General features: G+C 32.6%; 2 protein-coding genes and 1 long non-coding RNA gene across 3 annotated transcripts; 2 read left to right on the forward strand and 1 right to left on the reverse strand.

The window, feature by feature from the left end:
• Positions 1-169: 169 nt before the first annotated feature.
• On the reverse strand, positions 170-540 carry LOC136973662 (uncharacterized). The gene is made up of 3 exons (XR_010880530.1): positions 527-540; positions 282-337; positions 170-198 (listed from the first exon to the last, which is right to left on the reverse strand). It is a non-coding gene; the product is annotated as an uncharacterized lncRNA (long non-coding RNA).
• A 6,540-nt stretch (positions 541-7,080) lies between these two features.
• On the forward strand, positions 7,081-8,201 carry LOC136973664 (uncharacterized). The gene is made up of 6 exons (XM_067268405.1): positions 7,081-7,186; positions 7,376-7,431; positions 7,515-7,613; positions 7,685-7,762; positions 7,857-8,004; positions 8,079-8,201. The coding sequence occupies exons 1-6, from the start codon at positions 7,096-7,098 to the stop codon at positions 8,102-8,104; spliced, it is 498 nt and encodes a 165-aa protein (XP_067124506.1). The 5' UTR covers positions 7,081-7,095; the 3' UTR covers positions 8,105-8,201.
• A 9,061-nt stretch (positions 8,202-17,262) lies between these two features.
• On the forward strand, positions 17,263-19,218 carry LOC136973661 (nuclease SbcCD subunit C-like). The gene has a single exon (XM_067268404.1). It carries the CDS (start codon positions 17,263-17,265, stop codon positions 19,216-19,218), a length of 1,956 nt encoding a protein of 651 aa, XP_067124505.1.
• The last annotated feature ends 4,744 nt before the right edge of the window (positions 19,219-23,962 follow it).

The following is a 23,962-nucleotide window of genomic DNA, read 5'->3' on the forward strand; positions in this document are numbered from 1 at the left end:
CCAGACAGCACCGAAACATGAAATCCTCCTAAGACATATTTTTAATTATAATTGGAAATTACATGTTATATCATCCTATGTATATGACAATTAAAATACCTTTTCGTTTGCTTCTTTGCAGATAAATTTGGACGTTTCTTTGCTATTGCTAACGTGTCTTCGCAGAGGTCTGGCACAACTTTCAAAATGACTGAAGAGCTGAAAGTGTAAATGAATTATTTTCGATCGATTGGTCTCGTGCAAATTTCTGTTAATTTTATAATTTTTCCAATAGGTTTTACCTTTGATTTTCCACTTTCTGCCATACACTTTTTTATAGCGTCGTGGTCTTTTGTAGCTACACGAAAAGTATTCAAAATATTTTAAAATGTTAATTGTTTACACATCGTATTACTCTACGAATTTACGTTTTTTATACATTAGAAATATGTGCATAAAATATTTAAATTTTTAAAAAATCACGTAAAATAAAATTTATTAAACTTTTGAACATTTTAGGATTTTAAACAGTAAAAGTTAAACTTACCACAATATTTATCGACAATGTCGAATGCATCCAGACTTCTTCCCTCTTTTGCTAATACAAAAAGAGCCAATACAATGAGTAGAAACTTCATTTTCTATCGCAGTTTACGATTGTTGACGATTGATAGTAGATGAAATTATCGTAAATTTATATAGATCTGAAACTGTGTGGGAAGGAATTTCGCCTACAATCTCAATCGCAACACTTGAAGTCACCGGTATTGATGCAACAGTAATAACCTATTTTTAAATTAGTTATTGTAAAAGTAAGTTATTTTAGATCAAGTATTTTAGATAAAAAAAATGAATATACAGTCTTCATTTTTTAAAGTAAACATGAATTTCGCTACTTAAAATTTATTCTTAAAGTTTACTGCTAGCAGATGTGCAATTTTATTTTCTTTCATAAGAATCATGTAAATCATATTCAAAGCATAAATTTGATTTACATGTATTATACTTTCCATTGAATGAGAGACTATCTTGGTTGAAATGAAAAAAATATTTTCGGTTTTCAACTTTGAAACTATATTATTGCTTTGAATCTATTAAATATATCAAAGATTCGACTGATTCGGCACGAGTCTAATTTCTGTTTCTATTATCTGTAATCATCAGGAATCATCGGTGACGTTGTGTCATGTAATCGTAGGGTATATCTACCATCATTTTAGGGGTATCACTTATTCAAATCACTTAAACATTCAGCTTTTTAGCCTGCAACGTAGTTAGGGCTGGGAAAAGGGATATTCACCAGAGCTCAAATCCCGGAGGGCGCAGTCAGTAAAGCGAGTCTTCAATATATCTCGATTTTTAGGGCGCGAAATCAGAATCTTGCTTTGGGTGTCAATGATTAGCTACGACACTGCTCATAGCAGCTTTGTCAACAGTTCCATTAACATACTGGGAACAACTTCGTTGCCTTTTGATTGACGAAAATGTGTATATTTCTTTATTTTATTGTAATTTTATCCGTTAAAGTAATGAAATAAACATATGAATTTTCACTTGGCTATAAATTATCTCAGATTTTGCTGATGACACCGAGTTTGTAATTGAAGAGGGAATTGTTGCTCTTATTATCAGGTTAAAAAACTTCATGTATTTACTTAATGCGACATTATTAGTAGACACTCGTGAAGTTGGCTCTTGCAAGTGTTTGTTCAACTAAAATTTTATGCCATTCGATTGTTTTTCGTTTGTACCGGATTTTTCTGTCAAAATTTTTGTTTGTAATATTTTGGAAGTTAAAACTGAATTAACGTTGACCTACATTTATCTGTTGAGAATTTGATTGCAGGCAGGACCATCGAGAGATCGTAATGGGACTTTATCGATTAATTTTTTTTAAGAAATGAAATACGTAGAATTCTACTTTAATAATAAAAAGCAGTCTTAAAGATTTTATTTGCTGTCAGAAAATTATAACGTTAATTTCGTAGGATTAGGAATGACTATGAATCACTAGATTTCTGAGAACCCAGGGAAACTTTAGTTCTCCCTCTGAAGACTCAGGTCCAGGTATTTGTAACAAGTAAAAGGTGATGCCAAACTTCGTTTGTATCAGAATGGTGTGTGTACATTTTCTTTATGTTGCTTTACATTTATTGAGATTAAGATTAGTACCAATCACCATAACTTTTACGCCAAATATATACCGACAATTATAATATTAACTATTCATTTCTATTAGTAACAAATAATTAATTTAGATATTTAACAGTATTCTAGTCATAGTTATATTATGGCGTTATGTCGAGCCCTGGGGCTCTCACCGGGTGTTCGTCTTTGCACCCACGTTCGGCTTTTTAAAGGCTATCTCATTGTGTTCGGTTTATCGGGACCGAGTGTTCTGTCGGGCGCCTCTTCACTATCGGGCTCTGTTCCCCCACATTGGGGATGTTATGTTCTCATCTGGGGAATGTCCATCACGCGACCTTTCTTGTACCCCTGAACCAGTAGTAAGTCCTACATGGTACTCAGGGTCCCCCAAGACAGTGGTTCGTCAGTTTATGTTCATCTGCCACCTGTGCTTTACTCGGAATTCCATGTAACGGCGTTTGCTTCGTGGTGTTTTTCGTCCACTCCGAGTTGGTGTTTGTGTGCTACCTCTCCTTCGAAGGAGCATTTTGTTCTTGTTTTAGTTAAGTGTACTGTAATTGTCGGGTTTCATCTGTCACCTCCAATTTGGAGCACCCACACTGTTCTCTGTGGGCCTAGGCCCAAGTTTTGTAAAAGCTTATCTTGGCATTCTTATCTCTGCCCGGTACTTACCGCTCACGGCCCTCTCTTCACACTTTTCTATCATCCTTGCCCCATCTTCCCCCCCCTCTTCCTCTTCTCACTTCTCTTCTAAGGCTAAGCCATAGGTACGGCCTTCTAAACTTTTATAGTAGTAGTAGTAGTAGTTATATTATGGCAGTGCGAAAGCATTTCACCTTAATATATTTAATCTTTATATATCAGACTCACTTGAAAGAAAAGATTCAAAGTCTTGACAGAGATTTGTTCAGCTGCAATGCCGATTATCAGGATGCTTTTGAAAATAGGGAAGTACTGTACTTCAGTAGTTGGCATACATCTCGGATCATTTTTATATTGTAGTCCCGAGTATCAAAAAAGTGGAAACAGTTAAATTTCCTCACAGAAACATTGCAAGTAATAAGAAATGTTCAAGATTCGCTATCTCGACTCATTGCACAAATCGACAGAATATCCGAGAAAAATTCAAATCGTTGCTTGAAAAAAATAGCTGATCTGACGTTTTACTTAAGATAGGAAACGAATTGCAAGTTTCTTTTGCAGTAGAGATTAAATTAGAAAATGCAGCTAACTTTATGTATGCACCTGCAACATGTCGCGATGTCGAAAGATCTTTCAGTATAAACTCATTCTGGGTGCCGACTCTCGAGTTATGCGAGTAGAAATACGAACGAGTTGAGACTATCACGTGGTACAAACTCGCCTGGTGAGATCATTCACTGACGAGTTCGTGACACATGACACTCCTGTCATATTCGTGTTGCTACTCACCTAACTCATAACTAATCACTCCGGATTGAAATCAATCAACATTACTCCCAAACATATGGAACAATTTTTGGTTTCGCACTGTTTCAGCAGAGCCTAGTGGTTTCGAATCAATATATCGGTTAACGAAAAAATCGGATAACGAACACTTTCCTGAAAGATTTTTATGTTCGGATAACGAACACCTCACAAAACAAACTACAAGAAGACGCAACATAAATAACGAGTACCGATTGGTCTTCCCTTGTCTACGGGCAACGATTCGAAACCTTTCGGAGCGCGGGAGACTTCGACATCGACGCTCAACCCCGTATATAGGGGAAGGGAGGGCAGGTTGAAAGGTTTAACTTTAAGATGTATAAAAAACATAAAACAACATAATATAAAGCTTTTATTTTAATCAGTCTCGACAGAGATCTTAGATGGTTAAAAAATTGTGTAATTAAAAATAATTAATATTAAGTATAAAATCTGTTAGGAATCATGAAGTAAAAACTTCAAAAATTTCATCTTGCTTTCACCCTGAAAGGCAAGATGGAATACATAGGATATCCCTACATTTTACAATTGACACGTAAAAAACATCCATCTTTTGTGTCTGTACATAGTTCATGTACCCAACCACAACACACTAGACACTGTACCCAGTCCTCTGTGGGCGGTTCCACATATAGTTCTCCACATAATACACAAAACCTTTATCCATCGCCATCTGCATCGTTTCTTCAGTCCAAGAACGTCTGTTGCTCTTTCTTATATACTTGATTCACCATCTAAAAATAATTACATCCTCAATTAGTTAGATAAATTGAAAACAGAAATCAAAATAATTGCGCGCGGGCAACATGGAAACTATTCCATCTTGCCCTGAAATGCAATTTTCCATCTTGCCCACATGCCGATTGTCAATAATAATATCAAAGCTTTAAAAATCCTGAAGTTTTTTCCTCTTTAAATATCAATTCATGCAATCTATCCCTAATAGGTACTTTGTATAAAAACAAAATAGTAATACTTACCTTGTAGGCAGCGTCGTAACTAGTTTTTTATGCGCCCGGTGCGAGCTTCTGTAACGACGCCCCAAAACTACGATATAAAACTTGGTCCCGGTCATTTCTACGCTCCCCCAGGGTCTGCGCCCTGTGCCTAGGCACCGCTGGCACCGCCTTAATTACGGCACTGCTTGTAGGTATAAATAATAACACTACAAAAGTCCAATGATTGCGTAATAATCTGCTGCGAAATAAGAAATACTTGCACACGTCAATTGGTGGCACCAACTGGTCTGAATCGCCGTTCATAAATACAAGATATCCGGGTGTCTCTGTGTGCATAGAGATTCGGATGCTTCGTCGCGCGGGTCCGGGTGGGTAAGTAGTTTCCATCTTGCCACCCCTTCCATCTTGCTCTCCCTTCCCCTACTGATCGAATAGTATTCCTCCGAACTTTGAAACTCTCCCTTGTAATTCCAGCCTTTTATTTTTCTGACAAAAACAATTCTTTTATAGTATTCGCGAGCCTGTCGGGCGGGCACTCGTTAAGTTTTGCGTCGGATTTTATTATCGCGAAGGTAAGAGTATAATAGCAAAGGTAGAGAGTGGGCAGATGTCTGATGTCGCTGGGCAGTATGATTTGAACTGGTCTACAGAAGGCTGCAGTTCAATCTTATCTAAGAAAAATACAGTATAATCAAGAAGACTCAAGCAGCTAAAAAAGTAACAAAAATTACATCTGAGAAATAAAGAGCATTGAAGAGCTCATAATGAAACCCGAAACTGATCTGACGACAGAACACCAAGAACTCTTGAATGAAGAACACCAAAAATCTCGGCGAGAAATGTTTCCTCTGAAAAAGACGATTAATACCGATATCTGCTATTAGAGATCTTTTGAAGAAGTGGGAGGATGTCAGAACAACGATCTTAGAAGAATGGCATCCAAATCAGGTTGAGGTTAATAGGCTTCGACATTACAGATTTTTTAACCCCTACAAACGGAAAAAACATGACTAATAAAAATGCAAGATTGTGTATATATGTATTTTTATTTTTACATATAAATAAACGTAGTAAGAAAGTATATATATGTTTTTATTTTTGGAGCCTCCAGAACAAATTAATCAAATTCCCATAAAAACTAGGTAAATCGATAATCGGTTAACGAGCAATTCGGATAGCGACAAAGCCTTGGAACGGATTATGTTCGTTAACCGATCACCCACTGTACAAGCCTAATCTTTGTATTCAGTGTTGTTTAAAAGAATCGGAATGAAAAGGTCGCATATTACTTTGCATATTTTACTTGTCCTAGGAGCATATTACCACATATGTTTTTCAAATTTTAAGTGCAAAGAAACCTCATACTAGTTATAATGGATCAACGAACAGGATTCACTGCACAAGATCATACCAACATACGTATAATAAGGTTATAGTTAATGACATGAAGCGTAATACAGTATATTCACTTAATGAATATCCAAAATAATCTTACTGATAGATAACGGAATTTCGAGTAAGGAAAAGAGAAAATTAATTAAAATTATAAATTTAAAGGAAACTCGCCGATTAATTTCTTTAAAAAACTACAAAATTTATAAATCGTTGTTTTACCATATTATAAAAACAATTTATAAAATACACCATATAAAAACAATGAAATATTCGTTCATTAAATTCGTCCATTAAATTAATATTTAATTTATAACATAATTAAAACTGCTCAGGGTTATTAATTAAGAATAAATATTAATTAATTACTGTAAAATTTTATTGATATAAACTGTGATTGATAACATTATTATAAAAAACAAAAAATAATAATTTCATATTCTGCTGAGACAGGTCAAGGAAATCAGATCAAGTGCAATACAGGATATAGGCTATTCTATATAAAGCATACGATATATTTTATAACGTTACGTATAGAGTTCAAAAAGTGAAAGGGAAATTCCTTTAAATTATATATTTTGCAAATGTTTAAAACACTAATTGTGTGTAGGTTCAAGGTTTTAAAATGCGGTGTCGTTTTTTGTTTACACAGCAAAATCATACAAATTAATGAGAATAAAAAATTTTTATGCAATATATAAGTATCTATTCCCATTATATTTAGTTTAATAGTAATAAATAAATAAATAATAAAACTCTCAATAGATAAATGACAGGTTCAGAGATTTCGTTAAACGAGAATTTCAATAAAATTTCTCTGTTAAGATTTTGGTCTGCAAACATAACTAATATAATAATGCTACATTAACATGCGTCACTCAGGGAGATGAAATATTTGAGTAGAATAAAGCTAGTACTATCTAAAAGTTACTTAGAAAGAAAAAGTTACCTATTCATTATATCTAATATAATTTACTTTTACAATAACTAATTTAAAAATAGGTTATTACTGTTGCATCAATACCGGTGACTTCAAGTGTTGCGATTGAGATTGTAGGCGAAATTCCTTCCCACACAGTTTCAGATCTATATAAATTTACGATAATTTCATCTACTATCAATCGTCAACAATCGTAAACTGCGATAGAAAATGAAGTTTCTACTCATTGTATTGGCTCTTTTTGTATTAGCAAAAGAGGGAAGAAGTCTGGATGCATTCGACATTGTCGATAAATATTGTGGTAAGTTTAACTTTTACTGTTTAAAATCCTAAAATGTTCAAAAGTTTAATAAATTTTATTTTACGTGATTTTTTAAAAATTTAAATATTTTATGCACATATTTCTAATGTATAAAAAACGTAAATTCGTAGAGTAATACGATGTGTAAACAATTAACATTTTAAAATATTTTGAATACTTTTCGTGTAGCTACAAAAGACCACGACGCTATAAAAAAGTGTATGGCAGAAAGTGGAAAATCAAAGGTAAAACCTATTGGAAAAATTATAAAATTAACAGAAATTTGCACGAGACCAATCGATCGAAAATAATTCATTTACACTTTCAGCTCTTCAGTCATTTTGAAAGTTGTGCCAGACCTCTGCGAAGACACGTTAGCAATAGCAAAGAAACGTCCAAATTTATCTGCAAAGAAGCAAACGAAAAGGTATTTTAATTGTCATATACATAGGATGATATAACATGTAATTTCCAATTATAATTAAAAATATGTCTTAGGAGGATTTCATGTTTCGGTGCTGTCTGGCATACAAACTGAAAAAGGATCGAGATTTCTCTCTTCCTCGAATTTTTGAGGTATGTAACCATGAATCTAACATATTTCCGTCCTCTAATGTTGATGCAATTTTGTGCCAATTTATAATTCTGAAATAAAAAATAAAAATTGCAGTCGTGTGTGAGTAGAGTTCAATCTGAAGTCACATCTCAACCTATCATGCAGCAACAGGGTTATATATCTCAACCTTATGGACAACAATTCGGTTATTTATCTCAGTCATCGAATCAACAAGGATCCATAACCCAACCAAACGACGATGGTTAGTTTTAAACTATTGGATAAAATATAATACATTTAAGAAGACTTTATCTTATGAAAATTTTTATTTTTCAGATATTCCATATTTAGGACTGTATTGAAAAGCAATTTATATATATTTTTACCTGTTTATTTATATTATTTATATTTGTATATTTATGAACTTTTAATAAAGTGTCTTTCAAATTCAAAAATTTATATCTGTATATTTGATGCTTTTGACAATCGAATAATGACATTTCTAATATTAAAAATGTAAATTGAAGCAGCAAAAACAATAAAATTGTAATTACTTAATTAATGTAAATAATTACGTTTATTTATATTAATAACCTAACCATATGTAAGATTTTGTATTGGAAATGTCATTGTTAACACCAAACTTCTAAACTCAAACTCGAATTTGTGTAGCATTCGTTACTAAGTAACTTATAATTCTAATTGGTCGAAGTGCTTAAATTTAGCGCTACACTCGATTTTGTGCCAACTTTATATGCAAAAAAATGGAGGCGTTAAATCGAAGTTCGGCTATGCATATTTAGATATGAAGCATAAGTCTTTAAATGTCACTGAATAATGATCTTAAATGAAGTTTTGGGGCTATAAAAAAGTCAAGTTACTCGTGTAAGTGTTTAACTTTTCCGAAAGCAATTAATCTTAATATTTTTTCTTTGAAAAAATTCCGGATTGTATGAAATTGACCTTGTGATTTAATTGTGTAAAGCACGAAAATTATGTCAACGATTTTGTTCACAAACTTCGAAGCTTAATATTTCCTGTGACTTTCCGAAATTATTCAGGAAGGTTTGTATATTAGGAGCATTGATGCTATTAAATTTTGTTGGTTGAAAGTCAAAGGGGTAGGCAGATAGAGGTGATCACGTGTCATATCTCCAGTGGGTTCGGACTTTATAATAGAAATTTTTACTGGTTGAAACATTCCTTTCACCGAACATTATTTGTGAATAAAAAAATTGGTTTCGTAAATCTTCCGGTATTCTAAATTTCATATTTTTCAGAAAACTGAATGACTATGCATAGGCAGAAAGTATAAAAGCAATCGATATTTTTAATCCCAAGTTTTCACCTACTAAATTGTACCAATCTTTGCAAACGGCTTTATGATTCAATCCTAGGATTGCCTGCCACGACACAAGAATGGTATGTTCCCAAAAAAATAAGTTCGACAAATCGAATGTATTTATTCCTTAAATTAATAGTGTCTAAAACAAAAATGTTGTTGACTTGGCATTTACAAGCAAGGGCGTCGCCAGGGGCAGGGGCAGAGGGGCAGTTGCCCTCCCCTAGAAATTCGAAAAAGTTATTTAAATGCTAAGTTTTAATTAAAATAATCTTCTTAGGCTTCTTGTAAGTTAAAGAAAATGTTTTATTTGAGATATTTCTTTTCCGGTACATAGTAAATGATTAAAACTTTATGAATCGTTTCTATTTTACCTACATACAATTCATATCCTCTATCAATTTACATCATCTTGCCCCTCTTACCCATTGGCTGGCGTCGTCCTTGTTTACAAGGATTGAAAGGTTACAAACCGAGAACGAAAGCCGTTGTCCAACAGGGTCATAGGACGCAGCTCATACAAACTTCACTGTAGGTTATTTGGTTCATCACATATCAATTATGAAATAGTTAGGTATAAGTTTTATTAAATCATTATGCGTTTTACTGGCTTTTATCCGAACCTGGTTTCTTAGCTTCCAAACATAAAAAGTTTTCTATAACGCTCTATGTTAACAAATTCCATAATCGTAACACATTACTGTACTCATTTTATTCATTTGTTATGATAGTCACAGTCATACGTGGCTAAGAAAATAATTCACATCAAAATAGATATTTATAAGTGAAATAACTAGCATTTGAAATTTATTCTATACACAAATAAAATTTTAATCAAAAAAAGTGTTTGTCGATCTTTAATGGACTGTATAAATATGAAAGAAAACACTTGCGGTTTGCGGGTCGTTACACAAGAAGAAAAAACAATACGGCTGACGCACTTGGCCGTTACAAAAAACTCTCGCCTCCAAACGTTTTTAAATTATCATTTTTTCTCACAAAAAGTACGGTGGCGCTCGAGGCGGCAACAAAGAGTTTAAATTAAATTTATACTTTATAAGTATGATTGTCATGCGTATGATTATTCAACCTAAGCTTCCATTTAATTTTCATGCTCTACAAGGTTATATTCTGACGGTATTGAGGATTCACCAAAATGTTATATACGAAAGAAATCTTCAAAATTCTGCGCGTAAATGGTAATTAATAAATCCCAAAACTTACATTACATTACATGTTTTTACTTTATTTTAAAAATACTTTGCAACTTAAACAAATCCAATTATTAAAATTTTAAACTACAGCGAAATTAAAAAAATAAATTTATTCTAAAACAAAATACTAAGCTGCAACTAATTTATAAAGGCTTCTACAGTACATCCAAACCCGTTTATAAAAGTGCACATCAAAAATAAAGTAATTTTACTAAATGAATTTTACTATTTTCCTGTATTGAACATTCCTTCAAAAATAGAATTTAAACTAAAACGACACTTTTATAATTAACGAAGACAAGTTGCATATAATAAGGCACAAAAATTTATTATTCTCATTATTCCTTAGCCATTACATGAACTATTAAACATTCCATTAATTCATTCCGTACATTATTAAACAGCCAACGGAAATTTATTATGCTCATTGTCCTTTCTCCATTACATGAACTATTAAACATTTTATTAATTCATTCCGTACATTATTAAACAGCCAACGGAAATTTATTATGCTCATTGTCCTTTCGCCATTACATGAACTATTAAACATTCTATTAATTCATTCCGTACATTATTAAACAGCCAACGGAAATTTATTATGCTCATTGTCCTTTCGCCATTACATGAACTATTAAACATTCCATTAATTCATTCTGTACATTATTAAACAGCCAACGGAAATTTATTATGCTCATTGTCCTTTCGTCATTACATGAACTATTAAACATTCTATTAATTCATTCCGTACATTATTAAACAGCCAACGGAAATTTATTATGCTCATTGTTCTTTCGCCATTACATGAACTATTAAACATTCCATTAATTCATTCCGTACATTATTAAACAGCCAACGGAAATTTATTATGCTCATTGTCCTTTCGCCATTACATGAACTATTAAACATTCCATTAATTCATTCCGTACATTATTAAACAGCCAACGGAAATTTATTATGCTCATTGTTTTTCTCCATTACATGAACTATTAAACATTTTATTAATTCATTTCGTACATTATTAAACAGCCAACGGAAATTTATTATGCTCATTGTCCTTTCGCCATTACATGAACTATTAAACATTCCATTAATTCATTCCGTACATTATTAAACAGCCAACGGAAATTTATTATGCTCATTGTCCTTTCGCCATTACATGAACTATTAAACATTCCATTAATTCATTCCGTACATTATTAAACAGCCAACGGAAATTTATTATGCTCATTGTCCTTTCGCCATTACATGAACTATTAAACATTCCATTAATTCATTTCGTACATTATTAAACAGCCAACGGAAATTTATTATGCTCATTGTCTTTTCCCCATTACATGAACTATTAAACATTCTATTAATTCATTCCGTACATTATTAAACAGCTAACGGAAATTTATTATGCTCATTGTCCTTTCGCCATTACATGAACTATTAAACATTCCATTAATTCATTTCTTACATTATTAAACAGCCAACGGAAATTTATTATGCTCATTGTTCTTTCGCCATTACATGAACTATTAAACATTCCATTAATTCATTCCGTACATTATTAAACAGCCAACGGAAATTTATTATGCTCATTGTCCTTTCGCCATTACATGAACTATTAAACATTCCATTAATTCATTCCGTACATTATTAAACAGCTAACGGAAATTTATTATGCTCATTGTCCTTTCGCCATTACATGAACTATTAAACATTCCATTAATTCATTTCTTACATTATTAAACAGCCAACGGAAATTTATTATGCTCATTGTCCTTTCGCCATTACATGAACTATTAAACATTCTATTAATTCATTCCGTACATTATTAAACAGCCAACGGAAATTTATTATGCTCATTGTCCTTTCGCCATTACATGAACTATTAAACATTCCATTAATTCATTTTTTACATTATTAAACAGCCAACGGAAATTTATTATGCTCATTATTTTTCCCCATTACATGAACTATTAAACATTCTATTAATTCATTCCGTACATTATTAAACAGCTAACGGAAATTTATTATGCTCATTGTCCTTTCGCCATTACATGAACTATTAAACATTCCATTAATTCATTCGTACATTATTAAACAGCTAACGGAAATTTATTATGCTCATTGTCCTTTCGCCATTACATGAACTATTAAACATTCCATTAATTCATTCGTACATTATTAAACAGCCAACGGAAATTTATTATGCTCATTGTCCTTTCGCCATTACATGAACTATTAAACATTCCATTAATTCATTTTTTACATTATTAAACAGCCAACGGAAATTTATTATGCTCATTATTTTTCCCCATTACATGAACTATTAAACATTCTATTAATTCATTCCGTACATTATTAAACAGCTAACGGAAATTTATTATGCTCATTGTCCTTTCGCCATTACATGAACTATTAAACATTCCATTAATTCATTTCGTACATTATTAAACAGCCAACGGAAATTTATTATGCTCATTGTCTTTTCGCCATTACATGAACTATTAAACATTCTATTAATTCATTCCGTACATTATTAAACAGCTAACGGAAATTTATTATGCTCATTGTCCTTTCGCCATTACATGAACTATTAAACATTCCATTAATTCATTCCGTACATTATTAAACAGCCAACGGAAATTTATTATGCTCATTGTCCTTTCGCCATTACATGAACTATTAAACATTCTATTAATTCATTCCGTACATTATTAAACAGCTAACGGAAATTTATTATGCTCATTGTCCTTTCGCCATTACATGAACTATTAAACATTCCATTAATTCATTCTGTACATTATTAAACAGCCAACGGAAATTTATTATGCTCATTGTCCTTTCGCCATTACATGAACTATTAAACATTCTATTAATTCATTTCGTACATTATTAAACAGCTAACGGAAATTTATTATGCTCATTGTCCTTTCGCCATTACATGAACTATTAAACATTCCATTAATTCATTCCGTACATTATTAAACAGCCAACGGAAATTTATTATGCTCATTGTCCTTTCGCCATTACATGAACTATTAAACATTCCATTAATTCATTCCGTACATTATTAAACAGCCAACGGAAATTTATTATGCTCATTGTCCTTTCGCCATTACATGAACTATTAAACATTCCATTAATTCATTTTTTACATTATTAAACAGCCAACGGAAATTTATTATGCTCATTATTTTTCCCCATTACATGAACTATTAAACATTCTATTAATTCATTCCGTACATTATTAAACAGCTAACGGAAATTTATTATGCTCATTGTCCTTTCGCCATTACATGAACTATTAAACATTCCATTAATTCATTTTTTACATTATTAAACAGCCAACGGAAATTTATTATGCTCATTATTTTTCCCCATTACATGAACTATTAAACATTCTATTAATTCATTCCGTACATTATTAAACAGCTAACGGAAATTTATTATGCTCATTGTCCTTTCGCCATTACATGAACTATTAAACATTCCATTAATTCATTTTTTACATTATTAAACAGCCAACGGAAATTTATTATGCTCATTATTTTTCCCCATTACATGAACTATTAAACATTCTATTAATTCATTCCGTACATTATTAAACAGCTAACGGAAATTTATTATGCTCATTGTCCTTTCGCCATTACATGAACTATTAAACATTCCATTAATTCATTTTTTACATTATTAAACAGCCAACGGAAATTTATTATGCTCATTATTTTTCCCCATTACATGAACTATTAAACATTCTATTAATTCATTCCGTACATTATTAAACAGCTAACGGAAATTTATTATGCTCATTGTCCTTTCGCCATTACATGAACTATTAAACATTCCATTAATTCATTTCGTACATTATTAAACAGCCAACGGAAATTTATTATGCTCATTGTCTTTTCGCCATTACATGAACTATTAAACATTCCATTAATTCATTCCGTACATTATTAAACAGCTAACGGAAATTTATTATGCTCATTGTCCTTTCGCCATTACATGAACTATTAAACATTCCATTAATTCATTTTTTACATTATTAAACAGCCAACGGAAATTTATTATGCTCATTATTTTTCGCCATTACATGAACTATTAAACATTCCATTAATTCATTCCGTACATTATTAAACAGCCAACGGAAATTTATTATGCTCATTGTCCTTTCGCCATTACATGAACTATTAAACATTCTATTAATTCATTCCGTACATTATTAAACAGCCAACGGAAATTTATTATGCTCATTGTCCTTTCGCCATTACATGAACTATTAAACATTCCATTAATTCATTTTTTACATTATTAAACAGCCAACGGAAATTTATTATGCTCATTATTTTTCCCCATTACATGAACTATTAAACATTCTATTAATTCATTCCGTACATTATTAAACAGCTAACGGAAATTTATTATGCTCATTGTCCTTTCGCCATTACATGAACTATTAAACATTCCATTAATTCATTTTTTACATTATTAAACAGCCAACGGAAATTTATTATGCTCATTGTCCTTTCGCCATTACATGAACTATTAAACATTCCATTAATTCATTTTTTACATTATTAAACAGCCAACGGAAATTTATTATGCTCATTATTTTTCCCCATTACATGAACTATTAAACATTCTATTAATTCATTCCGTACATTATTAAACAGCTAACGGAAATTTATTATGCTCATTGTCCTTTCGCCATTACATGAACTATTAAACATTCCATTAATTCATTTTTTACATTATTAAACAGCCAACGGAAATTTATTATGCTCATTATTTTTCCCCATTACATGAACTATTAAACATTCTATTAATTCATTCCGTACATTATTAAACAGCTAACGGAAATTTATTATGCTCATTGTCCTTTCGCCATTACATGAACTATTAAACATTCCATTAATTCATTTTTTACATTATTAAACAGCCAACGGAAATTTATTATGCTCATTATTTTTCCCCATTACATGAACTATTAAACATTCTATTAATTCATTCCGTACATTATTAAACAGCTAACGGAAATTTATTATGCTCATTGTCCTTTCGCCATTACATGAACTATTAAACATTCCATTAATTCATTTTTTACATTATTAAACAGCCAACGGAAATTTATTATGCTCATTATTTTTCCCCATTACATGAACTATTAAACATTCTATTAATTCATTCGTACATTATTAAACAGCTAACGGAAATTTATTATGCTCATTGTCCTTTCGCCATTACATGAACTATTAAACATTCCATTAATTCATTTTTTACATTATTAAACAGCCAACGGAAATTTATTATGCTCATTGTTTTTCCTCATTACATGAGCTATCGTATGGTATTCTTGAAACCGTGTTTTCTTATATGTTGAGCATCAAACACAAGACCGTGTTATTTATAAAACACTTGGCCCTTTTCCACTTCTATTAGTTGAGACGAGATTTTATTTCACTCGTTTCGGGCATTTCGCCCCTCTTCAGTCAACGTTAATTCCTTGAACTCAAGGGTGCGCGTGCACAGCACAATTTGGACCTCAAAGTTACAGCAGCAAATGTACATGTTCTACGTACGGTTTTTAAAATCGAACGAAATAAATCTTTAATCTTCTTTTTACTAACTTTTTTCTTTTCTTCATTGTTGTTTTATCTTGATATAAAGCAATAAACGTTTGGACCTGGTGTTAACTAAAAAACTCACTTTTCATCCAGCACTAGCTCGTTATTACGCAGTTGTTTGTTGACCATTTGCATATTCTGCTGGTTATGACGTTCTGAATTTACATAATTAACTGTATAGCCAAAAGTAGCCAAGTTAGGCTGGATCTGTTTTTTATTTTTTATATGACTATAATATTCAACTGTATAGCCAAAAGTAGCCAAGTTAGGCTGAATCTGTTTTTTATTTTTTATATGACTATAATATTCTTAACCAGTTCTTGTTTATATTTATGCTTAAATTTTTATTTATAGAATTACTGGACTTTATAATAGCCACACTCTCTTTAAATTTTCTATTATAATCGTATTTTTCTTTATATAAAATTTTTGTACCATCTTGATCTATATTACAATTATTAAGTAGGCAATGATCATGAAAAACAGAGTTTACTCGATTGTATCTTAAGTCGGCGACGTGTTCCTTTAATCTGATATTTAACTTACGTTTCGTTTCTCCAATATAAATACTATTATTCTTACAAGTACACGGAATTTCGTAAACGACATTCTTTGTTTCTTTCACTTCTGTTCTAGCTTGCTGTATACTGTTTTTATTTTTTAGCCGGGATTTAAGTTTCTCATATTTAGGTGCAAGTTTTATGTCTACCTTTCTTAATTCTTTATTAATTTTTTCTATGCACGCGCATTCTTGAGTTTAAGGAATTAACGTTGACTGAAGAGGGGCGAAATGCCCGAAACGAGTGAAATAAAATCTCGTCTCAACTAATAGAAGTGGAAAAGTGCCAAGTGTTTTATAAATAACACGGTCTTGTGTTTGATGCTCAACATATAAGAAAACACGGTTTCAAGAATACCTAAATTATAAAAATTTTTGTCATAGAAACGGCAAATTCCATCGAGAAAGAGAAAATTCACACGTACAGCTTAACAAAATGGATACTACGCACATCGACAGGACGCAAGGTGAGATTAATAAAATAATTATCGATATAAACTACTTAAAGACACATCTAAGGGAAAAGAGAACACTTAAAACACTTTCCCTTCCTAAGTCCATCGCTAAAGCAATCCCGACAAGGGATAGGAACTATTTTAATTTGAAAATACTAAGATCGGCCATAAAGTATAAATATATAAAGCTTAGAAGATTAAAGCGCAATTTTAAAAAATCAAACGACAAAAATTCGAAATACTCAAACAAAAGAATCGACCCGATTATAAATTTAAGCGATTACGAAGCCAATAAACATGAGAAATTAGTAAAACGATTTCAGTATCCGCCCAACATGGAGATTAGCGCATGGAAAGAATCTCTAGTAAAAAACAAATCACAGGTTAAAATTCCTGAGGACATCCTTGAAACAATTCGTGCAGGCCTGGACTTTAGTGGCCCCAATAGATGGGAAGTTCTTGATATTATACCAGACTTAGATCGAGTATGTAACAACCTTCCTGAGCCAGAATCGCAACTTATTAAATCAAGTCTTAGTAGCAAAATTAAGAAATACATAACAAAAGAAAAAAGCAAAACTGTTATAAAAGACAAAAATTATTATAAATATAAAAATAACATTAGCAAAGTACAAACATTCCTGGTTGATAATGGACTAGAGATAATTAAGGCAGATAAATCGAAACAAGTTATTATTGTATATGCTGATTGGGTAAAAAATAAGAAATGTGAATTAGTCGAAGGTAAACAGTTTAGGCAACTCCCGATAGACCCAAAAGATATTATATATAAAGAGCTAAAAAGTAGAGTCACAAGATTACATAAAATGAATAAATTAACAAAAGCTGAAAAAGAATTTATCTTAAACGATCATAATGATCGCACACCAAAAATTAATATTCAACTTAAGACTCACAAAGATGGCGAACAGGTTCGACCCATAGTGGACTTCAAATATTCAACGTTATATAATCTTGAAAAATTTCTAAAGCAAGAACTTAAGTCTTACCAAAATTCTAATTTTGCCATATCTAATACTGATGAGCTTTTAACAGATCTAAAAGATATGAAGATAGAAAGCACTTTTAAAATGGCTAGTTTAGATATAATTGAAATGTATCCCTCCATAACATGGGACATAATTGAAGAAAAATTAAAAAAACTTAACATAACACCAGAGATCACCCAACTAATAGAGTTTTCGTACATGAGTAATTACTTTGAAATAGAAGGTAATTATTACACCCAGAATGAAGGTATTAGTATGGGATCAGTTATAGGACCTAAACTTGCTGAATTAGTAATGATTGATATAGATGAAATAATTAATAAAATTCAAGGTATAAAATTTTACAAGCGATATGTTGACGATATTCTGATTATGTACAATACTTCTGAAATTACAATCAACCAGATAGAAGTCCTTATAAATAATTTAAATAAACGAATTCAGTTTAAAACAGAAGAAGAAGATAGTATTAATAATAGCATTAACTACTTGGACGTTAGGATTACAAGGAATAGAAATAGTGTCGAATTTGAACCTTTTAAAAAGCCTTGCACTATCAGTACGACTATTAAATATAACTCTAATATACCTTTATATATCAAATATAACGTCTTTGCAATGGAATATGAAAAAATTAAAAATAGAACCAGTAAGTTAAGTAATATGTCTAAATATATAAAAGAATTAAAAAATAAATTTGTATTAAATGGATACCCAAACTATATAATTACAAAATGGGAAAAAGAAATAAATGATAAAACAAATAGAAACGACAAACAAAGAATAGAAAAACAAGGCTCAGGAATAAGATATATTAGTTTTCCATATGTAAAAGGATTATATGAAGAAATTAATAAAGAATTAAGAAAGGTAGACATAAAACTTGCACCTAAATATGAGAAACTTAAATCCCGGCTAAAAAATAAAAAGAGTATACAGCAAGCTAGAACAGAAGTGAAAGAAACAAAGAATGTCGTTTACGAAATTCCGTGTACTTGTAAGAATAATAGTATTTATATTGGAGAAACGAAACGTAAGTTAAATATCAGATTAAAGGAACACGTCGCCGACTTAAGATACAATCGAGTAAACTCTGTTTTTCATGATCATTGCCTACTTAATAATTGTAATATAGATCAAGATGGTACAAAAATTTTATATAAAGAAAAATACGATTATAATAGAAAATTTAAAGAGAGTGTGGCTATTATAAAGTCCAGTAATTCTATAAATAAAAATTTAAGCATAAATATAAACAAGAACTGGTTAAGAATATTATAGTCATATAAAAAATAAAAAACAGATCCAGCCTAACTTGGCTACTTTTGGCTATACAGTTGAATATTATAGTCATATAAAAAATAAAAAACAGATCCAGCCTAACTTGGCTACTTTTGGCTATACAGTTAATTATGTAAATTCAGAACGTCATAACCAGCAGAATATGCAAATGGTCAACAAACAACTGCGTAATAACGAGCTAGTGCTGGATGAAAAGTGAGTTTTTTAGTTAACACCAGGTCCAAACGTTTATTGCTTTATATCAAGATAAAACAACAATGAAGAAAAGAAAAAAGTTAGTAAAAAGAAGATTAAAGATTTATTTCGTTCGATTTTAAAAACCGTACGTAGAACATGTACATTTGCTGCTGTAACTTTGAGGTCCAAATTGTGCTGTGCACGCGCACCCTTGAGTTCAAGGAATTAACGTTGACTGAAGAGGGGCGAAATGCCCGAAACGAGTGAAATAAAATCTCGTCTCAACTAATAGAAGTGGAAAAGTGCCAAGTGTTTTATAAATAACACGGTCTTGTGTTTGATGCTCAATTACATGAACTATTAAACATTTCATCAAAATATTAGAATAGGGGTAATTTATCAGAGACAAGCTGCCATCTTGGCTACCTAAGATAACATTAACGGAACTAAAATACCTAAATTGTTTATTTTTGTCATTTCCAGTATTTGTTTAAAACTTTTATGAAAATGTGAGGTTCTGGACAGGTCTGACCCGTCAAGAAAGACGCGAAAAAACGGTTAATTTAGAGAAAAATTTATTAGTTTAAAAAAACATAGGTAAAAGTCGTTTGTAGTCGGACACCCATTGTTTATATCAAACTGCCAGGTAGAAACCATAAATCACGGAAGGACGTCGTCCTATGATCCGTGGAAGATCGAATTCGTTTTCCATTTTGACTTTTCTCGCGCTCCAGGTAAGAGTCTCGTTACGTTTAGTTACCAGGGACCAACCACTCAGAAGTGTGATTGAGGGAGAACGACCAATCAAAATGGATGAAAAAAAGAACGGAGATTGATATAATCTTTGACAATCGAGGACACCTCGCACTCGCTTAACGTTCCGAATAACGAAACGCTGTGCTTCAAAGCGCAAGAAAAAAGAAAAAAAAAACAGTTTCTCGCCTATTGTGCCAACCTGTAACCCATGCCACTTCGGACTTAGACCGTGTCCCCGACACCAACAGCGGAAGTCTCCCCGTGTCCTACAGACTTGTCAACGCCACTGTCCCAGGGCCACCTTTGATCGACCATCGAAGAACCACATCGACGCCCAAGATGTCCGAACGGCTGATTGTCCTAAAGCAAACTATTTTGTACATAGTATATGTTTATTTTATGTTTTTTTTTTTTTTTGTTGGTTTTTGTCAGATACGTCTCTTCCGCCCCCATGCACGTACGAATGGACCCTAGGCCATCACTGACGCGCAATTAACTGATTGCCCCTGGAAGTCGGTTTCTTACAGAAACACAGCTTCCCTATCATCAAATGTCACGCCACGCCACTGCATAACAATGTTTTCAAGCTTAACTAATAAATATAATTAGTTAATTATATAAATTAATATATAATTACTAAATATGTTGACATAAAGTACAGTAAGACCCCGCTTAACGCGGGGGGATGCATTCCTAGACGACAAAGTGCTAAGCGAAACAGCGTTAAACGAGGTCACTTTAACATAGAGTAAATAGAGATAGGTGAACACGCGACCAAAAATAAACAGATTTTACTTTAATTTTAGGTTATTTTTATATTAATTTGCATAATAATATATGTTAAATAACACGTTAACATATGCACACAGAAATGTAAAGTTCATTTTTTGTGATGAAGGTCCTGGCTCTTCTGAAATTCTTAAGATCGCATCCAAAACGCCTCGTTTTACTTTTCTACTTTTTTCAAAATCTGGATCATTTGCTACAATTTGAGCAACGATTTCGGTTATCGTTACTAAACTTTACTAAAGAAATCTGTAGAGAAATTCTTTGGGTTCTTCGTTTTCAGAATCTCTATTTCCAGTTCTACACGAATTCCTTGTTTGGCCAGTTCTTGAAGGTAGCGGCCGGATGGCCGAGCGGTCAAGGTTAGCAGCCTGCCGCCCTGGGGGACCCGGGATCGAATCCGGACGGGTCGAAAAATCCCCAGAAATTTTTCGGGGGGTGGTCCGTCCGGATATGTCGGTCCCCGTCCCTCACCACCCGGCCGCCCCATTGTGGGCCTGACCGAACCCATAATGAGCTTGCTATAAGAGGCCCTCTTAGTGCCCACTGGGCGGAAAGAGTTACAAAAAAAAAAAAGTTCTTGAAGGTGGTCGTTAATAAGGCTCTCACTAGAAACCTGCGGTAACTCCTCAATATCCTGCTCGTACACATCTCCTAGTCATGCTCTATCGATTAGGTTGACAATTTGGTCAACCTAACGATACAGCGATAGTGCAAGGGTCTGAAACCCCCCTTTGCCTTTTTCAGTAGTATAGCTCTTTTTATAAACCTTTTAATTTTATGTAAAAATTTGAAGTAAGAATTTTAAGGAGGCCTTCCAAGGTTAACGACCGCAACAATCTTTACGAAATAGTTGTTAAAAATATATATCAACAAGAAGGAAATAATCGTTCGTATTACAGTAACTCGATAGACGATAGGGTTAACAAGACGGGAATAGGCGATGTTTTTCATTCCCCCTTTGTTGCACGTGACACGTGGCTGCAGCAATAAATCACCTAGATCGTCGTCGAGCCCGACATTGGACATAAACAATATCGAAATTGTTGACCAAATTGTAATAGTTATTGTCAACTAGACGCTAATTGATGGGTGAGAGCTGTCATATCTATAGAAATTTATATTTAAGTTGTAATGCCTCTGCGAAGTACTTAAGTCTGTAATTTAAACAAACATCTCAATTCCCGGCGTCCGTACTAGCCAGATCCAGACATGAACACACTGTCAGGTGTGCGTATAAATCCTGACTGTGTGACAGTCTTCAGCCCCTTGAATTCGCTATAAAAAGGGCTCGCACCCCATTAGAAAAAAATATGACGTCAAGGATACTAGACCAGGACTGACCAACTTTCATCCGCCGTGCTTTCGACACTAATTGACGCCGACGACAACAGATAGCGAGGTAATTCTTGACTTATTACATGGAAATCTATCTTTTCCCTCAGTTGATTGAGGTTTACTTAAGAATAGATAGAGAAAGGTGATTAAAAGCCTCTCGCTGACCGCGAATACGTACGGCATAACCGCCTTATTAGAAATTCCGTTAAGGATTATTGTCGTTACTATTACCTTTATTATTACTGTTATTATCATTATTGTCATTATTACTAGTATATGTATGTTTTATATAATATCATTATAAAATCTGTTTAGTATCTTAAATATGTGTGATTACTCGAACACGGCCAACACCTTATCGACTTATCCGCGACCTCCCACTTTAGACGGTTTTTTTTTGCCCTTCTAAATTGCCATCCACTGACCATTTGAGCGGAACTCACCTTCCCGTCGTCGGAAACCGGGTAAGCCTCGTCGCTTAACCCCCGATTCTCACAATAGGTTCTTCTCGTTGAGAATTCTTGGATACCTTCAGCCATGACTTCTTCCACACTCTGTTCACGCATTTATCAGTTAATTCTTGCCAAGCCAAGTCGAAATTTCTTATGGCATCCATGATGTTATATTTTTTTCCAAAATTGCACCAGACATAGATTTAAAAAAGTACAGTACACCTTTTTGCCACTTTTTTGATTGGTTCGTGTTCGTAAATAATCGTATAATGTATACGAATCAATGAAATACCGCGGAAATTGAAATCAGCGTAAATTTTGAGCAATTTTTTAGGCTTCGCGCAGACCGCGTTATATCGAATCAGCGTTAAGCGGGGTCTTATTGTATATGCAATTAAATCAATTTCATTGCAATTTTAATTAGAATACGAACAATTTATTATTTATTGTGACATCGTCACAATGCTTTCGATTTTAGGGATGTCTTACTCCTGTACAGTATATCATAATTTTCCTCTTAGAGTCATGCTATTCATCTAACTCGTTTCAGGGGAAAATTTTTGAACTGAATTCACGTGATTTCTGGAGTACGCTAGAAGTTCCTATACAGATAATCGGGGCCTACTGCCGTAACATTTCAATATCTAATTTCGGCTTTTATTTATCTTTCTCCGTTCTCGGGATTAAGGAAGGACAGGCACCAGACAGATGACAGTGCAAATTTATCGGTCTACAATTTTTTCAAAATGTAGCCTAATGACGTTCATTTTGCACCATCAAACACCAATTTGTGTGTATATCCTATTAATACATATAACTTTGGTTGTTTGAGGTTGTTTAATTTTGCGACAGCCTCTGGTAGAGAACAATTGGAGCCTCTAAATTGAGATTTAACTGTACTATATTAGTTTGATATGACTAGAGCAAATATTGTCAAGTTTCAGATAAAAGTATTTACAGTACATTTTACTAAATTTGTAAATATTTAGAAAACTGATAATATGTGACTTTTTAAAACATATTACTATTAATATACATTTATCGAAATTTTCTGAAATTTTGCAGGGAAAATTGTTTATAAGGGGGTTGATGCTATTCAATTTTTGTGGTTAAAGGTCGACAGGGGTGGAAAGATATAGAGAGTCGTGTGTAATAATATACCACTTTTCCATATATCTCGAGTATGGTAGGACTTTACTCGAGGACCTTATAGC

The sequence above is a fragment of the Centruroides vittatus genome, unplaced genomic scaffold, assembly GCF_030686945.1.
Source record: "Centruroides vittatus isolate TY-2023 unplaced genomic scaffold, ASM3068694v2 contig_3255, whole genome shotgun sequence".
Classification (NCBI taxonomy): Eukaryota; Metazoa; Arthropoda; class Arachnida; order Scorpiones; family Buthidae; genus Centruroides; species Centruroides vittatus.

Coding starts and splice junctions, on each gene's coding strand:
- LOC136973664 (XM_067268405.1), top strand. CDS start 7,096: ATGAAGTTTCTACTCATTGTATTGGCTCTTTTTGTATTAGCAAAAGAG. Junction 7,763..7,856: donor CTCTTCCTCGAATTTTTGAG/GTATGTAACCAT, acceptor TAAAAATTGCAG/TCGTGTGTGAGTAGAGTTCA. Junction 8,005..8,078: donor AACCCAACCAAACGACGATG/GTTAGTTTTAAA, acceptor TTTATTTTTCAG/ATATTCCATATTTAGGACTG.
- LOC136973661 (XM_067268404.1), top strand. CDS start 17,263: ATGGAGATTAGCGCATGGAAAGAATCTCTAGTAAAAAACAAATCACAG.